At 34.5% G+C, this 18,600-nt stretch overlaps 1 protein-coding gene across 1 annotated transcript; it reads right to left on the minus strand.

The window, feature by feature from the left end:
- Positions 1–627: 627 nt before the first annotated feature.
- LOC130418372 (macrophage mannose receptor 1-like) lies at positions 628–3,780 on the minus strand. Its single transcript, XM_056744479.1, has 5 exons — positions 3,684–3,780; positions 1,957–2,307; positions 1,552–1,875; positions 1,190–1,290; positions 628–724 (listed from the first exon to the last, which is right to left on the minus strand). The coding sequence occupies exons 1-5, from the start codon at positions 3,754–3,756 to the stop codon at positions 656–658; spliced, it is 918 nt and encodes a 305-aa protein (XP_056600457.1). The 5' UTR covers positions 3,757–3,780; the 3' UTR covers positions 628–655.
- Positions 3,781–18,600: the final 14,820 nt, after the last annotated feature.

The raw sequence follows: 18,600 nt of genomic DNA on the forward strand, positions 1-18,600 counted from the left end.
TTACATTTTGCTTTTGTGGTCACGCCACTCATGTTTTATGAACTAACTGTTGTGACAAACTTTAACCTTAAGAATCCTCCCAGAACCTTCACAATTAACCTTAAACTCAACTCAACTCAACTTTATTTATATAGCACTTTTTACAATGTTCATTGTTACAAAGCAGTGTTCAATGTTACAAATTGAATACAAGTATGAATTCTAAAACATGCAAAAACATATATAAAGCAGACTGAAGGATTTCTCAATAGTACTTGAATAAACTTTCTAATATATGGGTTGTTCTAGTGCTTTTTTGAAGTATTGTACACCATACCGACTTTGTTTTACAGTATTTGGGGATCAACCCATGTTTAGCTATTCATCGCAGACCTGAGTAAATGTAGTTCTTTTTTTATCAGCATATATACACGTATACAAGACAGTCAATAAAAACAACTTTTGCAGAACCATCTGAATTTAAAGTAGTTACATCATTAAGTCTGTAAATCTCTATGCATGCCATGTAAATGAAAACAGTATAAAACAAGAAATATTTAATTCACCTATTATTCTTTGTGTGTGTTGTTTATAGCAGTGAATGATAGATGAGAAGACCCATGACATTATTATTGTGTCAATCCTGCTGAACGGTTGCTCTCAGATGAAATGCATTTTATTCAATCCTTCCCCACCTTACCCAGATGTAGTTTCCCAGTCCCACAAGTTGTAGCTTTTTTTTTACCTGGAAAGGCAGAAAAATAAATATGTAATCAAGTAATGAGAAATTATGGGATATATATTAGCTAGATATCATACATAGTTTTTGCTATTTAGCCAATGTTTGCCACAGTGTCATTCGTTTTTTAAAACAACACAAAGTGTTGGTGTTAGAAAAACATAATTATAGCATTTTTGAGCAAATATAAAAAATCCCACAGATCAAAACACCACACAAAGGGTAATATTTTTTTATATTTTGCTACATTTACATACAGGAGATTTAAAGAAACGTCTCTGACAAACACACTTTTAGACTAAACCTTTAGAGGTAAACCATCAGGGTTTTCTGCATAGAAAAATAACGATTAGAAATATATTATTTGTGCTATTACATTGTCAGTTCAATAGTGTATAATATAAGCTTATAAAATGTATATAAAATACTTTGTCCGAAATACTTTGATCAATTTTGTACACAAAGATGTACCTCATTTAGAATGGTTGTCTGAAGTGAAGTATCACTTAACTTGCATTTTCCACCACAGGACAAGTTGAGTCTGACCAGTTGCTTTTTAATTAACTTGTCGTCTAGAGGAACACAAAAAAAATATGATTCTCAGAACTCTGAGACTAGTTGGTAAAATATAACATGACAACATGCCCCACTTATTGATAAAAGGTCTACTGTATATTTTGTATTCAAATGCCTTTTTCACCGTTTTAATGTACACTGATTCTTTAATATTAATAGCTGTAAAAAAAAATTGCAGGGCTGCTACTTTAATAGTATCTAAAAGAAATGTATGACTCTCGCCGTTTTTGATATCAGTTATCAACTGGGAAACTCACCTCCATAGCAGATAATGGGTAACTTTTGGTCAAATCTTTGATAGACCCATTTTCCAGAGTCAGTTGTTGACATGGCAACACAGACACCATTGACTGTAACACTTGATGGTAATCCAGTTTCCCAGTTTCTGAAGTTAATCCTCGACCTATCAGACCACTGCCAAGAGTCCAGAAACAAACCAATCCAGAAGGAAGATTCATTACTGATAAGACGCTGTTGCTCTGGACTGCTGACACTCGCCAAACCCGTATGATGTTGTCTGCAGTAACTCTGAGCATCTCTCCAAGTCAGATGAGTGTTAATGTGCACATAACCAGTGCTGTCTGTTCACAGAAGAGAAGGAACAAACCTTAGCGAGGAATCAACTTGACTGGACAAAAGATTAAACAGATTTAAGGACTCACCATTGAAACACACAAATGGGAGAGTAAGAGCACAGTCCTCATCAAACCAGCTTCCATTCAAACTCTTTACACACTCCCAATTACCATTTGGTTCCCCTGGACTCCAATTACTGTATTGGGAAACTGAGATGCTATCTGAAGGCCAGACCCAACGTGTGGGTATGATCCTTTCTAGTCCAATCCACACTGATCCGTTGTATCCGGGATCCACTGTGTTCATCATCCTGTTCACATCACTCATGGTGTCTGCAGTTGCCATATCAGTGAATCTCGCTCTGCAGTAATTTCGAGCATCAGTCCATGTCCTAGTTTCATTTAAATAGTGGTAATTTCGTAGACGAATCTTGGGTGCTTTGACGGAAAAAAATGAAAAATGGGATTGTAAGGATATATGAAGGATATATGAAGAGAGTGAGCACACTTTATTAACATTATAGTTTCACAGGCTGTGGTGTTGGCAACGTAGCTATGCGTACACACTTAAATAAAGGTGCTTCAAAAGGTTCTTCAATTCTTTAGAACAGCGGCTCTCAATCCTGGTCCTCGCGCCCCCCCCCCCGGTCTGCATATTTTGTATGCTTCTCCTGCCGCTTAGGAGGTTTGTTCAATACGCCCGTAAGAGCCCTGCGAAGTAAACATCACTAGATATTCTACCATAATTCCGGTTCGAAATGGGCAAAATGTTGCGCAAATCTCAAGATTACGGTTAAATAACCCTTCAATCTTCAGTAGAAGGTTTTGTGCGTGTGAAGACGCTGCAGGCAGTAGTGTTGCGCAAATTCGTGTTCTTAAGTTTACGTCGGCCTATTTCCTGAGTGCAGATATTCGAGAGCAATAAACACAGTTCAGGGAACACGTCAGTCTGAGTAGGTGTAGGTCTGACGCAGAAGTAAAAATTGTGCTTAAAACTTAAAAATACTCCCAATACTGCTTTTTTAAACATTAGTATCGTTGTTTTGTAAGTAATCTTGCCTGTGTGCATTTACAGTCATTTGACTGTACATCCGCCTTTTTGCAACATTTCTCTCCTGAATTAATCTGCTTTTTGAATAAATTAGACAAGATAATGATTCAGTGAGTCATTCATCAAGACACTTGCTTCGTTATTGAATAATTAAGTCATTTTTGACGAATTGGTTGAATGATTCCCCTTGTAAACATTGCAGTGTAAATTAAATCAGTCGCACATTTGTGTGAAAAATGTTCAGTGTACTTAATTATTTATTAGAGTAAATTGTAAAATAATTCCTAGACACTAGTGTTTTTGGGTCCTACCATAGTAAATACTGTATTAAAATATTCTACAGTATTTGCTACAACTTATTCAATTACTATAGTTATTAGTACAAAATATTGTAGTATACAGAATAATACATTTTATTTTGGTGTATACAAGATGTTTCATTTAGACCTGTGTATTAAGGAATTTGGTTTATTTTGTTGATATTAATTACAAACATGGCACAGCATTGTGGTATCGTAGTTTCATAAGATTTGTTCATGGTACCGTGACACCCCTAATTTCTGTCAAATTCCTTTTAAAATGACACAAACACACCAACGGTTCTAATGCGGCTCACAGCAGAGAGCCAATCACATAAACTGAGTTTTCACTTTATTAAAATAACCGATGAGCTGAAGGACAGTCAAAAACAGACATACGGATGAAATAAATTCATAAAGCTATACAACTTTTGTGTTAAATATGAACTGATTTGTAAACTCACATCCATAGCAGATAAAAGGATACTTTAGATCACAGACTTCAGCACTCCATTTCCCAGAGTCAGCTGTTGACATGGCGGCACAGTCACAAGATGCAACTGGTTGTGTTGTTGCCCAGTTTCTGAAGATGAGACTCCATCCATCAGACCACTGCCAAGAGTCCGAGAACAGACCCATCCAGATCGATGGTCCATTTCCAACAAGTGCATGTAGCCTGGCCTGTTCTTCAGCACTCTTAATAGTGACCAAATCTTTGTAATACTGTCTGCAGTAACTTTGAGCATCTTTCCAGGTTCTAGCAGAATAGTGTCTGAAGTATGCATTACTTTCTATTAAGAGATCGAAAATAAGATCAAGTCTCAGCGCTTCTCAGTTTAACTAAATACAAACACAGAGGAAATACTAACTACTCACCATTATAGCACACAAAGTGTATGGGTGTCGAGCATGCCATATCATACCAAAATCCGTAGGAAAAATAGGCACATGGTTGATCAAGATCTTCCGTAGCCCATTTACTGTACTGTGTAAGAGTATTATCTCCCGAAGACCAACCCCATTGACGCTGTGTCCCTCTCTTCAGTCCAATCCACACTGATCCCTTGTATCCATCAGTTACTGCAGCTAGCACCCTGTTCAGATCACTCTTTGTATCTGCAGTAGTCAGATCAGTGTGCTTCATTCTGCAGTAACTCTGAGCTTCTGCCCATGACATTCTAGTCTTTATGTAGTAATAATATCGGGTAAATGGAATAGAAGTGCTGAACAGAAGTCCTGTTAAAATAAACATGTTTAAATGAATGCACGTACACGTGTACATATTTAAACGATGACACCGACCTGGCATCAGCAGCAGCACAAAATAACTCTTGTCCATCACTGCTCTCACAGCTTCGCTCTGCTGATCTGTAAGAGAGACAGCAAGACCAACAAAGATCAAGAAATAGAACACAGTAAAAAAGAAAACCATTTTAAACAATAGCATAGCTGTTCTAAAAAGCAGATTTGCATGTATTTTATTTAATAATTGTGTTAAAACGGTTCTGATTCCCCAAGGTGGAAATTGCATCAATTCACTTAGTCCAAATAAGGCTGCATGGACACGAAGATCTTTTGACTATGAATCATTTTAATATACAAATAAGAGTACTATGGAAATCAGCTATTTAAATATGAAAACTTTTTTGTTCACTCTAAAAAGCCTTTTCTGTAGATTCTGTAGATGTTGTGTCAGTATGAAGGATTTTTATTGGGAAAAAAAAAGAGTTTATTGGTATAATTTATAGATTTGTAGTGCCTCATCATGCTAGTTTAGGTGACTTAGCCATCATTTTTGAAAATTAGCCTTTCATGGGAATTTGTCATCATTGTTATTGTCGAATAACAAAAACACAAAAAGTGAAATAAGAAATTAAAAAAAGAAACAAGATTCAAATTGCCCACCATTATTGGTAATGATTCAATCATGCCGGTGAATACTATAATAATTTTTGGCATAAAAACTGAGTTACAATCTTTTGAAGTCTGAAAAATCACTGTTTTTTTAGATGATTGAGAATTTTTTTTTCATTTTTAAGAGTACTCATTTTATTAGAAGTCTTGATTTATTAATCTACCTTTCATGAAACTAACTTAAGAAACTCCTATGACTTGTCATTATGATTTTATGAAAGCAGCCTGTGGTGTCATCCAAGACATATATTATTTCTAAGCGGCAACAAAACCCTTCAAATATGAAATAAAGACACGAAAAAGGTAGTTAAGTAGTTCAGTTACAGTATGTAGTTAACATTCAAATAGTTCAATGCGCATGTGTCGTGTCATGTCACCGGTCACTGCTGGGCGGTGTTTGACTGTATTAAAATAGTTTTAGCTCTGTGGCTTTATATTATTATGAGATTCAAATAAAAGAGTAAAAACCTCTTTCGAAAAGCCCAATACAAATTTTGAGTTCATCTCTGAGTTTTTAAATGTAAATATAACAAGAAGGCTGAATGAATCACCATAACCAAAACAGAAAACAGCAAACAGGAATAAAACATCACAAAATTGCTCATACTAAACTATAACTTGGCTGTTCAATTTCTTCTTTTATCTTCAAACATCATATGTAACTACTGTCATTAAACTAATGTCATTATTAAATAAAAAAAAGTAAGATTTCTGTATATTTTGTAATAGTTTTGTATGAGTCTCTCACATGTCAGTGAAAAAAGATGGATCACAACATCAGACAATCACTGTTGGAAAGGTTTTGAAAATGCAGAAGATGCACGAAAAGAAACGTGGAGGATTTTTCTTATGTGTCGCAATCAAAGCCATTAATCATTCAGATTACAATGTCCAGTATTATGAATTAATCACATTAAATGTTTGAATTCAATTCATTTATTATTGCAGGTTGGGAACTAAACTATATGTTATTCATTTTTAATTATTAACGGCTTGTTACAAAAATCTGCTCATAATACAAAGGAGTGTAGATTATAAATTCTTAAAGTAAAAATGAATTAAAGATTATATTCCCTTTTCACCCTATACTCTTATTGGACAGGAGATTATGTTTTTACTCACAATTAAAGAAGGAAAAGGTAACTTTAAGCCTTTTTTTTCCATACAATGTGACTTTATAGCAAACTATTTTAATATGTTACAACTTTTTTTTAATATGTACTGTTATTAAACTTTCAATATCACAATCAGAGATGTAATTTAAATTTCTTACCTCAAAATTGTTTATTGTCCTTCAACCTTTTACATTTGTATAGACCAGCCTGGTCTCATAATCAAAACGTACTACAACCTCTTTCCCAATAATTTCACAAATGAAAAGAACTCTGGATTGTCCTGTTATTTTTATGTAGATGGGCGGATCTTGGTCAGAAAAAGCAACATGGAAATTTGGACCAGAGCTACAGCCGTGTCATTAACATACGAAACTTAAACATCATCAATTTGTATAGCCAGATGCAATGATAACAGAGCAACTTAAAACAGGGGAGTAAACTTACTACACTCCCTACGATCACGGCAAGCTCAATTCCATAAACCTTGTTTAAACCCAGTAAATATAACGTTAGTCAGTATATTACTTATGAGCTGTATTCCGTTACTGATTACAGATTACATAACAAATTTGCAGTCAGTGACGTAATCTTTTTTTGGGGCTGGTTTTCCAGACAGGGATTAGGAAAAGTCCTGGTCCAAAATAAATGTTAGGGCTGTCCAAACTGAAAATAATTTGCATCGTGCCACAAGATCACGTATGATTAAAATGTGATAAGATTTCGCTTCAAGGTCTTGTGATATCAGGATGATGGAGTTTGATGGTGAAATTAGTATTGATGATCCACTGCCACTTTTAAGTCATATTATAATTCATGAAAAAATGTCTTCATATATTTTTTTAATTAAAATTAAAAAGATTAAAAATCTTTATCTATTATAAAAATATTGAAAAACATTTTTTTATTGAAAAAAATTCGGGAAAGCCAATGAAGTATAAACAGTTTAATGCCATTCTGTGAAAAATATGTTATCGTGTTATCCATAAAAAAGTAACTGCAGTCTGATTACGAGTATTTTAAAATGTAGTTTACTGTAATTACAGGTACTTGATTTTTGGAATCTGATTACACAATCCACATGACATGTATCTGCTACCCAGCTCGGATGTCATGTAATACCCGTTCACAACCAATAAATCACACCATTAGGCACACATGTCATTGCTATATCGAAACCAAACACAGACTGGAAGTTAACTTCGGGCCATGCACGTGCTTCCGATGATACAATCTATCTCTTTGCGTTTCTATTTGACAATGACAGACAGCTCATTCACGGACGAAGTCCATTAAACAATAACAGCATGCTTTTTGGAACATAGAGAGCAAAGAGACCGCTGGATAAACTGGATATTAACTAAATTCAACAGAAGCTAATTTTACAACTGCAGATTCTGAATGACTGAAAATATTGAGTTTAGCAGCGTTTCTATATTCCCCCTACTTCAAATTGTTTTCCTTCAATGAAGTTTTGAAATTTTGTAGATTTTTAAAATAAAATATCAAAAGATATTTTACAGTCTTCTTTGCCCACCAATGGTGCCAATAATGGAGAGCAGGACTGTATTTCTGTATGAATTTCCAACACAATCACATAGAAAAATCGTGACTATTTTAGGAGGTGGCTAATTGTACTGAATGCTTTTCAGTAAAAGTTGCTTTTGGTGGGACTTCAGCTTTGCTTATTTCTAGTAATTGTACGATAGTGTGTGATTCACAATGTTTTGCACATTTATTAAAATGCACAAACCAGAAGCAATAACTAACGGATGGAAAAGGGATGTTCTTAGAACATAAAATATATTTTTTAGTAATGTGTTATGAGAAACAAACAATGGATTTTACATAACTCTGTCATTATGTGACAATTCAGAAAGTTGCACTATAACCTGACTATAGAAAATCATTAAAAACACACCTGTATGGATATTTAAACCACCACATATTTGATATTGAGGAAATCAGCTTGCTAAAAAGTAATAGACCTTAACATGTTTTTTTGTTAAAACCTTATTATCTAAGATTTTTTGCTTATATTAAATTTGTTACAGTACAGATGGTAGCTACACAAGATGTTAAAGGTTCTTAATATGTTCAGCATTTTTTTCTTTATTGCATTGAAAACCTTTAAACATACTCAGAAAAAATCTTACTTATATATGTGTCGCTGTTTAGAAATTTAGAATTTTGTGTTTTGCTCAAAATGAGAATAATATTCAAAGCATTATTTCATTGTTCATTTGACCATTAGATGTTTGCTTGTGTGCAATTTGGAAGCCATTGCAATAACTTTAATTGGTTTAAAGGTCTGAAAACGTGTTTTTACATAAATTGTTCCACAAGTTATTACATTTAGATTGGTGCAATATCTGGGAGGGAATTTTGAAATAAAAATAACGATTTTTTTTCAATTCAATTTTCCATTTGATTATAATTTTTATTAGAAATTTATGTGAATATGCATGAGCAAGTGACATTTTAAATCAAAAACAACTTTTGAAGAATAATCTGAGTAGTAAAGGCTTAGATTTAAAATCCACAGATAACATTTACTTTATGTAAATTGTATGTTAATAAAGTCAAGTATGTTTATGTCTACACGAGGCCAGACTGTTATTGACATTGAGGGTGTTTGTCGGATGTTGAATTACACATAAACAGTAAATCTTTGTAGTCACATCATTACAAAAGTGAAAAAGTCCTGAAAATTCTGAAGAATAACTTGTGCTAATAGTTGAATGAATAGTTGTGCTATTGAGTATGTTTAAAGCAGTACATTATAGACGGTACATTATTGATCCATCAAATTTGTTATTATATGTGAATTTGCCAAAATGTTGATCTCTTCTTAACCTTCATTCCTTCCCCATTTTACCTCGATTTTCCTTCCAGGTACAAGAATCTGTACCTTTTTAGTTATCTGGAAAACAGCATGCAAAAATCAATATCATCCATGTTTGTTACATACACATAGTAGATTGAGAACAATAATTTACACACACTTTTGAAGCTGAGCCAAACTTCATTAAAGTTTTGCATATGAGAATGTTTACTTACCTCATTGAGAATGACAGTCTGTAGTGAAGTATCAATTAAATCGCATTTTCCACCACAGGACAGGTTCAATCTGACTGTTTGTCTTTTAATTAACTTGTCACCTAGAGAAGAAAACATTATCTTCAGAATGACGAATGTGAGTTGCGGGACAAGTGATCTTATTCTTTTTTTTGATGTATGAACAATAAAAACAATGTTATTAAGTATTACACATTATTAATATATTAAGTATTACATATTAAATCCCAACGATTTGATTCTTCTATAAATGTTGGATATATTTTTTTTTCAAACATTTGTTTAGCGCTTACTTTAAAATGCTTTTACTCATACTATCTCTGGATAAAAAGGTCGGATAGTAACGCTCACCTCCATAGCAGACAAAGGGGAACCTTTGGTCACATTGGGGATTAATCCATTTTCCAGAGTCGGTTGTTGACATGGCGGCACAGTTTCCAGATCCTAAAGTCTGAGATGGATGCCCTGCTGCCCAGTTTCTAAAGGAGAGACTCCAATATTCAGTCCACAGCCAAGAGTCCAGAGACAGACCGATCCAAACGGATCTTTCGTCAATGATCAGACGCTGTTGTTCTGGACTAGTGACACTCGCTAAGTCAGTGTGATGTTGTCTACAGTAACTAAGAGCATGTCTCCAAGTCATTGAAATATTTACATGTACATACCCAGTATTCTCTGTTCACAAACACAAGAGAAGGGTCAAACCTTAGTTGAAAGAATCAAATTATCTGGTCAGAAACAAAAAGGATATGAGGACTCACCATTGAAACACACAAATGGGAAAGTAAGAGAACAGTCCTCATCAAACCAACTTCCATTAAAACTCTTTGCGCACTCCCAATTACCGTTTGGTTCCCCTGGACTCCAGTTACTGTAGTGAAAGAGTACCGTGTTCTCTGTAGACCAGATCCATTTTGTCCGTGCACTCCTATACAGTCCAATCCACACTGATCCATTGTATACGGGATCCACTTTATTCAAAATTGTACTCACATCATTCATGGTGTCTACAGTTGCCATATCAATAAATCTTGCTCTGCAGTATCGAAGAGCATCTACCCATGTCATTCCTTCATTTACATATTGGAACTGCCGGAGATACAGCTTAGGTGCTTTATAGAGGAAAATAAAAACAAGTAAGAAGGAATAGAGAAAATGTTATTTACATTATTCTTGATTACATAGATGTTAAATAAGAGATAATGTGCAGGCAGCTGATGGTTATCGCAGACATATTCCTTGACAGTTTGATCAGGACCACATATGAAGCGGTGGGTGTTTAATCACACTGAAGAGGCTTATTTCGCAATAAAAACCTGCTGCTTGTACATTATCCCGCTTATTACATGGCTACTTGCCACATGAGAATAAAACTGGAAATGAAATGTGAATTTGAAATATTTGATTAGGTAATTTTTACCGAATGCAGACCTTCCGCAAGGAAAAGCCGTTTACTTTCGGTTTTAAGGTAAGAAACAACGTTCAGATGTCACGAATAGGCCAATTGGTTTAATCATTTTTAAATAAAATGTCATATATGTAATTAAATATATATATTTACATTTATTTTGTCAAAAAACCTGTCAAAATGATTTGCTGCATCTGGGTTACCATGTGTTATTAGTTTTGAGAGGTTGATATCTGGGAGGAACCCGTATGGAAGCAAATAAGAGACATAATGTTTTGAAATTTAACAGCCTATGAATACTTGATTTTGAATTATTTTACTTTGGAAACCATGTATCTGAATTTATTTGTTTCGAATTAACCTCTGTAAAATTTAAATATGAAAATTCTTGATTTCCAATTTAAAAACCTGAATTTAATGCTCACAAATTCAGATACAAAAAAATGAACTTAAAGAATTTCAGATCAAATACATTCAGATTGATCAAATTTGATTGCTCTTATTCAGATCTCAAATTTCAAGTTAATACTTTTCTAAGAAAACATATGTCTAATTCGACTGCTCAAATTCAGATCGAAAAATTCAAGTTAAATATTCACATGGTAACATCCGGGCTACCCAGGATAGGAAAAACAGTTGAGCCCAGAGCCTGTCTGCAATTGAACCGAACCATTGAACCGAACCAATGAACCGAACCAATGAACCGACGTCGGGCGGCCTATCAGAGCACGACAACCTGACTGTCTGTCATGATCCAAGAAGAGGCCAAGGCACGGATATTAAACCTGTTAAGAAGATGACTTCTAGGGAAAACGAAGGGGCTCCGGTAAGTTTGCTGTTTATGTACAATCAGACTCTACAGAACAAAAGTATGTTGTTACTAATTATTTTTTGGAACTATTATTATTATTATTTTTCGACGTTGGTTCGGTTCATTGGTTCGGTTCAATGGTTCGGTTCAATTGCAGACAGGCTCTGGGCTCACCTGTTTTTCCTATCCTGGGTAGCCCAGATGTTACCATGTGAATATTTAACTTGAATTTTTCGATCTGAATGTGAGCAGTCGAATTAGACATATGTTTTCTTTGAAAAGTATTAACTTGAAATTTGAGATCTGAATAAGAGCAATCAAATTTGATCAATCTGAATGTATTTTATCTGAAATTCTTATTATCTGAATTTGTGAGCATCAAATTCAGGTTTTTAAATTGGAAATCAAGAATTTTCATATTTAAATTTAATAGAGGTAAATTCGAAACAAATAAATTCAGATACATGGTTTACAAAGTAAAATAATTCAAAATCAAGTATTCATAGGCTGTTAAATTTCAAAACATTATGTCTCTTATTTGCTTCCATAAACCTGCAAATGTCGTGACTGGCCAATCAGAATAACGCATTCCAACGAGCTGTGTCATAATATATTGTCACCTCTCAAGTCATAATTTACATATGATATCTTTAAATGACCAAATGAAAAATATGATTGTTTCTGCACACCCATATACTCAAAAGGTTAAATTGATATTATAACTACACAAGGAAATAAAGTGACATTGCAATCTGTATGTGTCAAAAATGTTAAGAAACTTGGCGGACTATGAACCACGAAAGAGTCAAGTTCTTAATAATAATAAGTAAACTGGAATTAGAACAACTTAATTTGATAACTAATTATGGTGTAAATTCTCTTTTGTGATAATTTCTTAAAAAGATCCCTTTAAAATAATCCCACACAAAAGACTTGCATCAACTTTAAATCCCATCATACAAAAGGAAAGATTATTTTATGTATTACTCATTATCAAGTCGCTCCAAACCTGTATTTATTTGTTCAGCTCAACACAAAATAAAGATATTTGGAAAAATGTAAGCAACTCACAGTTCTGGGATATTGACTACCACAGAAGGAAAATTATTGTATATTTCTTGTTATGTTGACCACAAAAGAACTACTATTATTATGGCAGTTACTTATGTTCCAGAAATGTCCATTGTTAACATTTTTCCAGATAGATCTCTTTGTGTTCAACTGAACAAAGAAATGTATACAGTTTTAGAACAACTAGAGGGTGAGTAATCATGACAATTTTTGGACATCCCTTTAAGCAACAAGTGTTAAACTAGGATTGACATTGAATTTGATCTCTAAAAAAATAATGAATGACCTGAAGCAAAGTCAAAAAGCAGACACTCAAATGCAAAACACATTTACATGATACTCATCATGACAAAACATGGAAGAACTCACATCCTTGGCAGATGAAAGGACGTTTCAGATCACAGCTGTCTTGAGCCCATTTCCCAGAAGCTGTTGTTGACATGGCAACACAGTCATCAGATCCTGAGGTCTCGGATGGTTGTCCTGCATCCCAGTTTCTGAAGAATAGGCTCCATTTGTCAGACCACTGCCACGAGTCCAAAAACAGACCGATCCAGTGTGATCCTCCATCCCCAACAACTTCATGTACTTCGTTCTGTTCTTCAACACTTTTAATGGTGGCTAAATCTGTGTGATACCTTCTGCAGTAACTCTGAGCATCTGCCCACGTACTAGGAGAAGGTACTTTGATGTATCCAATACGTTCTATCAAGATGCAAAATGAAAACAGGTCAGTTGTTCTTCTGAGTTTAAAGGGATAGTTCACCCATAAATAAAAGATACGTCATCAATTACTCCACTTCGATATGTACCTAATCTGTATAAATGTCTCTGTTCTGATGAGCACAGAAAAATGTATTTGGAAAAATGCTTATAACCAAATGGTTCTTGGACTACCATAATAAGAAAAAAAAAGTTTATCATGTTTTTAGTTCTTTTGAACACAAAATAAGATATTTTGAAGAATGTAGGACAGCAAACAATTCTGAGGCACTTTTGCTGACCAATGCATTTTTTTCTACTATGGTAGTCAATGTGGGCCAAGAACTGTTTGGTAACAAGCATTCGTCAAATATATCTTCCTTTGTGTTCAAACAAACAAAGACATGTATAAAGGTTTGGTAGAACTAGAGAGTTATGAATTCATGACAGAATTTTCATTTTTGTGTGAACTGTCACTTTAACTTAATATAAAAACTGAATAGACAACACTGACTACTCACCATCAAAGCACACAAAGTCTAACTGTGTCAAGCATGAGTAACTGTACCAAAATCCACTGTCAAAATAGGCACATGGTTGATCAAGCGGTTCTGTTCCTAAAGCCCATGTGCTGAACTTGGTAAGAGTGTCTTCTCCATTAGACCATCCCCATCGACTCTGTGTCACCCTCTTCAGACCAATCCAAACTGATCCTCTATATCCATTTTTCACTGTGTTTACCAGCCAGTTGGCTGTATTCATTGTGTCTACAGTTGCCAGATCATAAAACTTTGATCTGCAGTAAATCTGAGCTACTGGCCATGGCACTGTGGCATTTATATATGTATACATTCGAGAATTAGTATGGGTTCCTGTGAAAGAAGGAAAATACAGCGAAGATTTCCATAAGATGGGGCAGAAACATTTATTTTTACTATTGATAATTATTTAAATTTCTGATGCAACAATATAATTGAAATACAATAAACATTCTAGTTATAAAATATTACATTTTAATAAGATTAATTTCCAGGCAAAGTTACGAGGTGAAAAATAAATATAATTTTGAATGTTTGAAGTTAAAGGCGTCATATGACGCAAACACGTGTTTTTCTGTGTCTTTGGAGTGTTATAAGTTGTTCATGCATGTACAGTATTAGACACGTAAAATTGCAAAAATTAATGTGTCGGAACAAAAAAAATTCTATCTAAAAGCGAATTCTCACCCAGACCTGCCTGAAGCACCTAGTGAACCCCCATAAATCTATGTCAGTTCATGGTATGAGTTGACTTAGACCTCCCAAATGTAAACGCAAGTAAGATAGTATTATGGTAAGAAGCGTTACATTTCCGCCACACGCTTGCAGTATTCGACCAATCACTATGCACTGGATAACTGGCCAATGATAGCACACCTCGCTTTTTTAGAGCCATTTGCTCTGTTAAAAATCTGTGCGTTTCAGAGAGGCGGGGCAAAGAGGAGATACGTTTTTTGAACCTTAAACATTACATCTTAAACAATCGAAAATATTCGTTTTAGTCTTGTCATATGACTTTTTTAAAGAAACTTACGTCCATGGCAAATAAAATGACGTTTTACATCACAGCTGTCATGAGCCCATTTTCCAGAGTCAGTGGTTGACATAACACCACAGTCACCAGATGCTGATGGTTGTCCTGCTGCCCAGTTTCTAAAGAAGAAACTCCATTGATCAGACCACTGCCACGAGTCAGAGAACAGACCGATCCAGACCTCACCAAAGTCAAATAGCTCCTGCTGATCCGTGCTGCTTTCGACAGTGGCCAGATCAATGTAGTTATTTCTACAGTAGCTCCGAGCATCAATCCAGTTTTTAAGCATCGTAATAATGATGAACTTGTTACTTTCTGTTGAGAGATGCAGACAAGTATCAGGTTTTGTCTTTTCAAATCAGCTACATTGAATATTAACAGATAAGGAACTCACCATTGTAGCACACAAAGTAGAACTCCGTTAAGCACGATGTACTCGACCACTTTGTCCTATTATTAAAGCCACAACCTCCCCCACTAGAAGCATTTACTGAAGCCCAGTTACTGTACTTTGTAACAGTATTATTTCCCATTGACCAACCCCATCGACTCTGTTTCGCCCTCTTCAGTCCAATCCACACTGATCCATTGTACCCAGCATCCACTATATTCATTATCCTGTTCACATCCTTCATAGAGTCTACAGTGGCCAAGTTAGCGTACGTCCCTCCACAGTAACTCTGAGCTTCTGACCATGTCTTATTCTGATTTATGTAGTGATAATCTAGCCAACGACCAGAAGCACTGTTCAGAAGTCCTGTTAAATTGTACATGTTTATATAAAAACATGTGCTTATACATTGTGAAAAGAGATTGAAATGACGACACCAACCTGACAGCAGAAGCAGCACAAACACACCCATGTCCATCACTGCCCTCAGCTCCTCTCTGGTATTTCAGGATCCCTGTATAGTACGCTGATCTGATCGAATAAGAGCAGTGAATAGACATCAACTTTTATGTTGAGCATCACAAAACAACAACACATGTTTTTTATTATTAGCAATATTTTCCCATCGTCTTGGGTAAATTAACTACAAATGACCTCGCATTTCTAAATTCACGTTTATGAAGCGAATTCGAAAAACAGGCCTGTGACATGGGACACCTTATCAAGATCTGGACCTCAGGTCCTATATCTGTAAGTCATCTCCTAAATATCTGTGAAACATATGTTGTATAAAAGCATCTGCTAAATCTTAGAAAGAGCAGTTTTACATTCGTTCTAAATCACAAACATTTTGTAGACATCTTATGTCTACATGACATTTGACAGCAGACATCTCCGAGACGAATTGCAGATGAGCAAACTATGTCTTCCCGATGTAAATTCAGACATCAAATATACAGCAGATGTTTGAGTGCTTTCAGGGTTACATTTAATTTTAATCTTTGAAATTCTGTGAATAATACATTATATGTTATGTCAAAATGCATATTATAGTTATTATAATATCTGAAAGAAAGGTCTAAAATGCACTTATACAACTTAAATACACTTTGTATCGGAAGAATAAACAACTAATCACTAGTTTTCATATTGAAATAGCTCATTTCCATTAAACATGTAGGTGCTAGGAATGGCACGATACTAGGGCTGGTATCTTTTCCGATTCAAAAGCTCTCAATTCGATTCTTGATTTGAGTCAATGAATATAGATTTAATAAAAATCCTACAGATATTTCTAAAAAAGATCAGTAAATATCACATTACAATGGTGAATTAAAAAATAAAACCTGTATATTTAACTTAAAACACACTTGGATATATTGAAACAGAACAGGTCTTTTTACATAAATTAGCTCTAAAGGGCTATGAACTGCATATGAACTGCAGCCTTTTATGGTGATGTTAAATTTAACAACAAAAAAAAAACTGATTCAGTTTTTCTTCAACCCCACACAATACCTCTTTTGTCCGATATATTGATATATCCTGTAATTCTAACAACTAAAATACAAAAAAAAAGTGTGTCTGGATGCTCAGACTAGCCATCTAAAAACATTATGCTCAAAGTGTGAAAGAAACATTCCATCCGCATCCAACTCACTTTTGTAACTTGCAAAAAAACATCTTGCAATACAGTACATTTTTTTAGGTAGGCATATATGTTGTCTTTTCACAGTGTTAAAAATCAAACCGTCAAAAATATTTGGGTTTACCCCGTATTGTATGTCAAGGACCATTGATGAAATATTGATAAGTATAAACTAAACTTATTTAAAAAAAGTAAATTATCATTTGTAAGAACTTTAAGTATCAATGGTAATAGCCTATGTTGGAAAATTATACAAATAAGGACGGAATTTGAATTTCTTACCTCAGTATTGTTTTTTGTCTGGTGAATAGGTTACATTTGTTCAGAGACTTGTGCCCTAAAATTCTGCTAAATGAACGAAACAAATAATCGCATTACGGTGAATCTCTTTTTTTAGATGGGCGGTTCTTGATTGTAAGGAAGCAATATGGAAATGACCAGGCACTTTTTTAAGCTAAAATATTATCTATCCCCTTCATATTTCTATTAGATGCTTTGGCACATGTATTAATATTTCCAGCAAACGAACAGGCTTTTTTTAGCACTACTACCTTGAAATGAAAATAAAAATTTGGCGTTAGTCACAAATTAAACATTCCTCAGTACCACACCAGTTCAGTCTGAACCATAACATCTTCTATTACCTAAAAGCAAAGCATTTACTATCTGAAGAACGTTCTGCATTCTGTAGCACAAAGCATTATTGAACAATTTTAATTTAGTAAGAATGAGAAATCCTAGTTTTTTATTTAAATAGCTAATTTGCATTACATTTATTTGACACACATGTTTTGCACATTGTGCAGCGCTGGTCACTGAAGGGAACTTGTTTTGTGTATTAAAATGGTTTGTAGTCAAAAGAGAATGTCGTCGAAGCCTGCAGCCATACAGTATGGACAACCTACCAGGCATAGGGTCCAGAGTTTGAGTCCATTACACTTTAGTGTAGGTTCTATAATTGACTACTATAATTAGGCCTATATGCTTTTAAAATGCAGAAAATGTGGCAAAAGTAAAACAAAAACGTTTCAGGATTTTTAGGTTCAAAGTGCTTTCTACATCATTTAGGCCATTTACAATTTATGATCCAGAATAAGCTGTAATATGGACCAGACCTTGTGCTGTTTTTATATTTGAATGACCTTTTTTGCATATGTCACCATGTCTCACTCTGTCTGTGCCAACAATGAACATTCTTGTAGCAATTTACATGTTACAAAATAGGCTGTGGTGTAGGTCTATTCTTAAAACATTTTAAAACATTATTTTCCTTTGGGTAAAACATAATAAAGCTATATACAGTATATAAACAACGCCACCAATAGTGCATGAGATCAGTGCTTTTATTCAGTTTCACATACAGTGGAAAGAATGTAAATAGGTATATGAAAAACCAAGTGTGTCCCAAGAAAACATGTGTGTGGATGTGGAACTACTTTCATATGCCATGAATTACAGACGATCTGCAACATTGACTGGAGAAACAAAGAGACTTATAGAGCAAGACTAAGAAATCAAAAACTTGTCACATATGGAAATTATAGTAGAAACATGAATATTTGATGATCATAAAGTAAATGATTAATGAATTATCACATTTTCCATATATCTACACTCTTAAAAGTAAAGGGGCTTACAAGGTTATACACAGTCATGCCAAAGAAGAACCATTTT

The sequence above is a fragment of the Triplophysa dalaica genome, chromosome 3 (assembly GCF_015846415.1).
Source record: "Triplophysa dalaica isolate WHDGS20190420 chromosome 3, ASM1584641v1, whole genome shotgun sequence".
In the NCBI taxonomy this organism is placed as follows: Eukaryota; Metazoa; Chordata; class Actinopteri; order Cypriniformes; family Nemacheilidae; genus Triplophysa; species Triplophysa dalaica.

Excerpts from the sequence above, each read along its gene's own strand:
- LOC130418372 (XM_056744479.1), bottom strand. The coding sequence starts at position 3,756 with ATGTCAACAGCTGACTCTGGGAAATGGAGTGCTGAAGTCTGTGATCTA. Across the intron at positions 1,291-1,551 it reads ACCCATTATCTGCTATGGAG|ACGACAAGTTAATTAAAAAG; the intron begins GTGAGTTTCCCA and ends GTGTTCCTCTAG. Across the intron at positions 725-1,189 it reads AGACAACCATTCTAAATGAG|GTAAAAAAAAAGCTACAACT; the intron begins GTACATCTTTGT and ends CTGCCTTTCCAG.